The sequence below is a fragment of the Galeopterus variegatus genome, unplaced genomic scaffold (assembly GCF_000696425.1).
Source record: "Galeopterus variegatus unplaced genomic scaffold, G_variegatus-3.0.2 Scaffold3033, whole genome shotgun sequence".
In the NCBI taxonomy this organism is placed as follows: Eukaryota; Metazoa; Chordata; class Mammalia; order Dermoptera; family Cynocephalidae; genus Galeopterus; species Galeopterus variegatus.
In genome coordinates, this window is record NW_007729144.1 from 54260 (window position 1) to 60887 (window position 6628).

The following is a 6628-nucleotide window of genomic DNA, read 5'->3' on the forward strand; positions in this document are numbered from 1 at the left end:
TTTTTTTTTTTTTTTTTTTTTTTTTTTTTTTTTTATTAAAGATGACCGGTAAGGGGATCCTAACCTTTGACTTGGTGTTGTCAGCACCACGCTCTCCCAAGTGAGCTAACTGGCCATCCCTATATAGGGATCTGAACCCATGGCCTTGGTGTTATCAGCACCACACTCTCCCTAGTGAGCCACGGGCCGGCCCAACAGCAGGCTTGTCTGAGATGTTCCTAGCTGGCAAGCTTGCATTGGGTTGAGAAGCTTTTACTCCTGTGGGTGGGTTTGTTTTTTGGTTAAAGTAAATCAAGACGAAGATTGGCTAAATTTTTACTGCCTACTGTGTTAGGCATTGTTCAAAATATCCTCTAAAACAGGGGTTCTAAACTTTTTTGTGCTGTGATCCCTTTGGCAGTCATCAAAATATTTAAATGTGATATAATAATGTGGCTTCCTTTACTAAAACATTAAATATGCATTTATGACAAGCGCTAATGTATTTTATTAAAATTTGTAACTTCTAAGTAGTGATGAGTAGAAACAGTATTTTGAGATATCTGCAGAACTAATATATGAAAATATATGTAATTTCTTTTTTTTTTTTTTTTAAAAAGATGACCGGTAAGGGGATCCTAACCCTTGGATTGGTGTTGTCAGCACCACGCTCACCAAAGTGAGCAACCGGCCATCCCTATATGGGATCCGAACCCGCAGCCTTGGTGTTATCAGCACCACACTCTCCCGAGTGAGCCACGGGCCGGCCCCAAAATATATGTAATTTCTATTGGTGACATAATCACAAATTCTACTGATACTGCTGTGATTTTTTGCCTACATTTATAATTGAGGGAAATGCCAAATTTAATTAAGGGTAAATGAAAATAATGATACTTTTTTCCATCCAAGTTTCCACTCACTCCCTGGATTCTGTCCACTGTGTGTGGATTCTAGATTAAGAACCCCCACTCTAAAAAGATATAGGCCCAGCCTAGTAAGAACTTAGGTCTAATTGGGAGAAAGGATGGAACAGGGGGCAAGCAGAATCTCTTGGAGGAGAAGAGCAAAGCAGGGATCTATATGTTTTTAAAAACCATATCTGTAATTTTTTTGTTTCCACTCACTATTAATTTTGAAATTTCAAGTAGCTTAAAGGAGATTGTGTCACATTTTCTTTAAATGTTGGGCAACGTTTACCTAAAGCATATCCAGATAAACTAACATGAAACAACAACAAAGGAATATTTTTAAAGTGGTCAAAACATGGGTCAGTACTCTGCCAGCCCCATTTGTGCTGTGCCTTGTATATCTCCTGGTCCAGGCTAGTTCTCCACTATTACATGGGACCATCCAAAACCTGATGGACTTCCTCCTAGACTGGTTCTCCTTCATTGCTTGTCCTTGGGGAAGCTAGTATTGTCTAGGGCCCTGCCTAGAGAAAGTGTTTATATCCTAGGTCTGGGAGGGACGTTGGAGGGTCATCCCGTATGATGTGCTCCCTGACTGGCTAAAGGACAATGACTACCTGCTACATGGCCATAGACCACCCATGCCCTCTTTTCGGGCTTGTTTCAAGAGCATCTTCCGCATCCATACAGAAACTGGCAACATCTGGACCCACCTGCTCGGTGAGTTGATGTGGATGGGGGGAAATCCAGTTTTTGTCTCCTGAATTGCCAGGGAATTATATAGCCTTTGTCCATGGGAAAGAAGCAGCACAAAGTTGGTCTGACTGATTGATAGCTGGAGCTGTGTCTTAAAACTACTGGTGATCTTGACCCTTGATCATTGATCTTTAAGACTGAGGGTGGAAGGGTTGGAAACAAAAGAAATTGGAACTAGATGTTCTCTTGTGATGCTTGGCAAAACCTGTTCCAGATGGGGGCAGTTCCTTCTGCTTCATCATTTCCCACTGTAAAGACAAAATGCCAACATTTCCCCCAAAAAATCGCCTTTTTGTCAGGGTTTGTATGACTGGTGCCATTTTCTTCTGAAAATTTTGACTGTGGTTCCCACAGCTAAACCCTGTGGCTCACTGACTGAAAACCATCAACTGTCAAATTGCACACGTTCCCTTTTTTCTCACAGGTTTTTTTCTTTGTCCCTCCTGCAGGTTTTGTGCTGTTTCTCTTTTTAGGAATCTTGACCATGCTCAGACCAAATATGTACTTCATGGCCCCGCTACAGGAGAAAGTGGTTTTTGGGATGTTCTTTTTGGGTGCAGTGCTCTGCCTCAGCTTCTCCTGGCTCTTCCACACCGTCTATTGTCATTCAGAGAAAGTCTCTCGGACTTTTTCAAAGTGAGTTGAAGGGACAGCAGTAGTAAAAGACCATGCACTTTTGTCACATCTTGTGATCCCAGTGCTGGCCAGGTGCTGGGAATTCCTATAACTCCTAAAGATCCCCTGAGATGCCAGAGAAAAGGCTTTCTGTTGTGTGGATATGGTAGGATGCTGAAGCTTTCCTTTTAAACACTTCATGAAAAAACTTACTACAGCCTCCTCAGCAGATGGAAACCAATTGTGGAATATACTTTTTACCTGAACAGTACTGTCTTTTGTGAAACATGGGGTGCCAGAGGGCTGCCTTCCAAGAGCTTGTACCCAATACTAGTTTACCCTCCTATGGGCACAAGCCAAAGTCATGTGCGGTAAATAGTCTGCTTCATCTGCTAGTGCTCCTGCCCACCAGTCAAGTAAAGCTTATCTTTGCTGCCCATGCACTGCTGGAAGCCCCAGATGTCCATTATCTAACACTTTCCTGGTTCCCAATCTCTGAGCCTGGTGTTCTGTTTGTTTTTGTTGGTATTATTATTGGTTTTGGTGGTGATGGTGGATTTTTTTTTTCCCCCAATAACACCAGTAACAAGAATATATCTTCATCATTAAAAAGGTTAACTGAAACAGAACAAGTGAAAGCACCCCTTAATAATAGTCCTAATCTAAGGATTTTATTTTTAGAAATCATCCGGTCAGAATTGGGACATATTCGGAGCCCTTCCTGAGTGTGATGCTGGCAACCAGCTGGATGTGACAGAACTTCTAAATTCAAATACCCATTAGTGGGATATAGCTATTCACAACTAAGAGAAAGGGACAGAGTTCTATGAGCAGGGATTTTTAAGAGACTTTTCCACTGTAAAGTAGAAGTGCTTAACCTTGTGGAATTTTAACCCTGGGTACAGGATAGATTGTATGGAAAGTGAGGGATACTAGGGATGGTCAAATCTGGGAACAAGTGGAGAACAGAAAGCACTTGCTAAATGAGGCATAGGAATCCTAATTTCTCCCGCTGATTTGTCTCATTTTTGTGGTTGTTTCAGACTGGACTATTCAGGGATCGCTCTACTGATTATGGGGAGCTTTGTCCCCTGGCTCTACTACTCCTTCTACTGCTCCCCACAGCCACGGCTCATCTACCTCTCCATCGTCTGTGTCCTGGGCATTTCTGCCATCATTGTGGCACAGTGGGACCGGTTTGCCACTCCTAAGCACCGGCAGACAAGAGCAGGTAGGAAGCTAGTGTAAACCTCAGGTATTTGGACCTTGGGCCTGATAGGTTCAACGCTGGGCCCTAGGATTTGCAGTTTGGGAATACCACCCAAATGCTGATTTGTGTTTAGAAGTTTCAATATGGCATGAATTTTCAAAGCTCGATTCTCCCTTAAGTTTCACACTATTTCAGTAGAATGCCATAGGACAGATTACTACCCAGCTGGTCAGTTAATTGCAAGGATAGATACGACTGCTCTTATACTTGGTTTAAGACAGTTTTAAGGGCTGTCCAGTTAGCTTAGTTGGTTAGAGCACAGTGTTGTTAACACCAAGGTCAAGGATTAGGATCCCCATACCAGCCAGCCACAAAAAATAAATAAATAATATAGTTTAAAGTATAAAGTATAGCAAGCATAGTCATTTTGGTTGAAATTAAAACACCTTAGAGGTGGCCAGTTAGCTTAGTTGGTTACAGCACAGCCTTGTAACTCCAAGGTCAGGCATTCGGATCCCCGTACTGCCCAGCTGCAAAAAAAACAATTAAATAAAATACCTTGAGCATAAACAGTGGTAACAACTAATGTAATAGCTACAAGCATAAACATTTTCATGTTGTCTCATCTGAACTCTAGCTTTTACTTATTTTTATATCTTGGTGTTCATTTATTATAAAGTTTTAATACTTGTAGCAACACCACCAATTACCACTAGTCTTCAGCCCCTTTAGACTTCTTAATATCTGCTGTGTTTTAATGTTAAGTGAAAAGAATTATTTATCAAGCATCAATCATGTGCCAGGTACTATGCTTAAACAAGGGTATCTACAAAGACAGAGAAGGTAGTCCCTGTTCTCCAGTTATGTGTAGTGTGGTAGTGTTGAGACAAGTACCCATTCTTCCCTTGCACTTGCCTTATTTGTGTGGCCCAGCAGCGACAGACAACTGCTAATCTGGGTATATCTGTCTACTCAGGAAGTCAGGGTCCTGGTTACTTAAGTCTACTATGATGTTACTGGGAAACCTATCCTACTCTTCTCTGGCTTGGGAGCCAGCTGAAGCCTTACCATTTAGGTTCTGTACCCAAGTCAGCAATCAGAGGGTTGGGGGTTTTTTGTTTATTTTTCGAGGTTTTTTTTTTTGCAGCTGGCCGGTAAGGGGATCCAAACCCCATCAGAGCATTTTGACATACCATTTTTGCCAAGGCTCCTTCAATAATGAAGAATACGAAATGTTTGTTCTTGGTGCTCCTTAAAAGGTATTAGCACTTACACAGCCTTCTTCCCATTCTGTATAAAGAAGACATATCTGCTGACTGTTATCCATCTTATGACTAAATTTCCTAAAACATGTACTGTTACCTAAAAATAGCTAATTATCATAAACATTTGAATTCCAGAGTAAGACAACAATGCCTTCCATGTGGTTGCTGTTTCCTTGCTTGATGATCTTATGTCTTTTCTGTTCAGGGGTATTCCTCGGTCTTGGCTTGAGTGGTGTTGTGCCCACCATGCACTTTACTATCGCTGAGGGCTTTGTCAAGGCCACCACAGTGGGCCAGATGGGCTGGTTCTTCCTCATGGCTGTGATGTATATCACTGGAGCTGGTCTTTATGCTGCTCGAATTCCTGAGCGCTTCTTTCCTGGAAAATTTGACATATGGGTAAGAACTGACTCTTCCAGCAGGGCTTTCTTTGATGGTGAATAACTGGCCCGAAAGTTAAAGGTCTGAGTAAAAGGTGGTAAAAGACCTGGATCATGTAGTGTTTGGGGGTATACTGGGGAAAATAGCCAATATTACCATTTTGATGTATCTCTGACAAAGTCTGTTTTTAAAATTTTCTACAACAAATATATCGCTTTTATGATGTAAAGAAAAAATTTGAGGAGAAGCTAGAACAGGCAAATACTTTCTCCTACTTATTTCTAATACCTTCTTGCCATTATCCTAAAGGCTCTTCTGTTTTTATTCCTGCAGTTCCAGTCTCATCAGATTTTCCATGTTCTGGTGGTGGCAGCAGCCTTTGTCCACTTCTATGGGGTCTCCAACCTTCAAGAATTCCGTTATGGCCTAGAAGGTGGCTGTACTGATGACTCCCTTCTCTGAGCTTTCCCACCTGAGGCGTGGAGGAAGAACTTCCCAAGTGCTTTTAAAAATAACTTCTTTGCTGAAGTGAGAGGAAGAGTCTGAGTTGTCTGTTTCTAGAAGAAACCTCTTAGAGAATTCAGTACCAACCAAGCTTCAGCCCACTTTCACACCCACTGGGCAATAAACTTTCCATTTCCATTCCCCTAGCTGGGGAAGGTGGGGATGGTCAAACTGAGCCATCCCCCACCCTGGCAAGGCAATTACTGGCCCCTCACAGAGACAGTACTTTGAAGCTCATGTTGAGATTTTACCCACTCCTCCAACCATTTTGGGAAAAATTATGGACTGGGACTCTTCAGAAATTCTGGTTTTTTCCTGGAGGAAAATGTCCCTTCCTTACCCCTATCCTTACTTTGTTACCTGGCTTATAACAGGCCATCAATTTTTGTAGCACACTTTTCAAAAACAATTATAACCTGGTCCCACCTTTCTAGGGCCTGGATCTGCTTACATAGCAGGAAGAATAAAGGCACCAGCTTTTACGTAGCCCGGCTAATCATGGACGTGTGTCCAGGCTTCAAATAACTTGAGTTTTAATTTTTTTTTTTCTTGGCAGAGTAATGTAAAATTAAAATGGGGAAAGATATTTAATATTTAATACTAAGCTTTAAAAAGAAACCTGCTATCATTACTGTGTATCTTGATGCAAAGACTATGATGATAATAAAAGAAAGTACGGAAGACACTTGGCATTCAAAGATTTGACATGTACGGTCTCAGTTATTTGCACACAACTCCAAAGGATTAAGACCTGTAATAAGGGCCGGCCCAGTGGCACACTGTGCTAGTACGCCGCTTGGGAAGCGTGGCGGCGCTCCCGCCGAGGGTTTGGATCCCACATACAGACCGGTTCCCGCTCACTGGCTGAGCGAGGTGCGGGGGCAACACCGAGGCTTGCGATCCCGTTGCCGGTCCCGGTCCGGTACGGGGGCGACACTGAGGGTTGCGATCCGTTGCCGGACACGGAAAAAGACAAAAAAAAAAAAAAAAAAAAAAAGACCTGTAAT

At 42.3% G+C, this 6628-nt stretch overlaps 1 protein-coding gene across 2 annotated transcripts in view; it reads left to right on the forward strand.

The window, feature by feature from the left end:
- The window catches only part of ADIPOR1 (adiponectin receptor 1), a 14963-nt gene extending 8642 nt beyond the window's left edge, over nucleotides 1–6321 (forward strand). For both annotated transcript variants that reach the window (XM_008583766.1, XM_008583767.1), the window contains exons 4-8: nucleotides 1439–1610; nucleotides 2096–2282; nucleotides 3305–3492; nucleotides 4942–5135; nucleotides 5451–6321. In XM_008583766.1, the coding sequence (XP_008581988.1) occupies nucleotides 1439–1610; nucleotides 2096–2282; nucleotides 3305–3492; nucleotides 4942–5135; nucleotides 5451–5579 (870 nt within the window). In that variant the 3' untranslated portion in view covers nucleotides 5580–6321. The remainder of the gene's footprint in view (nucleotides 1–1438; nucleotides 1611–2095; nucleotides 2283–3304; nucleotides 3493–4941; nucleotides 5136–5450) is intronic.
- Nucleotides 6322–6628: the final 307 nt, after the last annotated feature.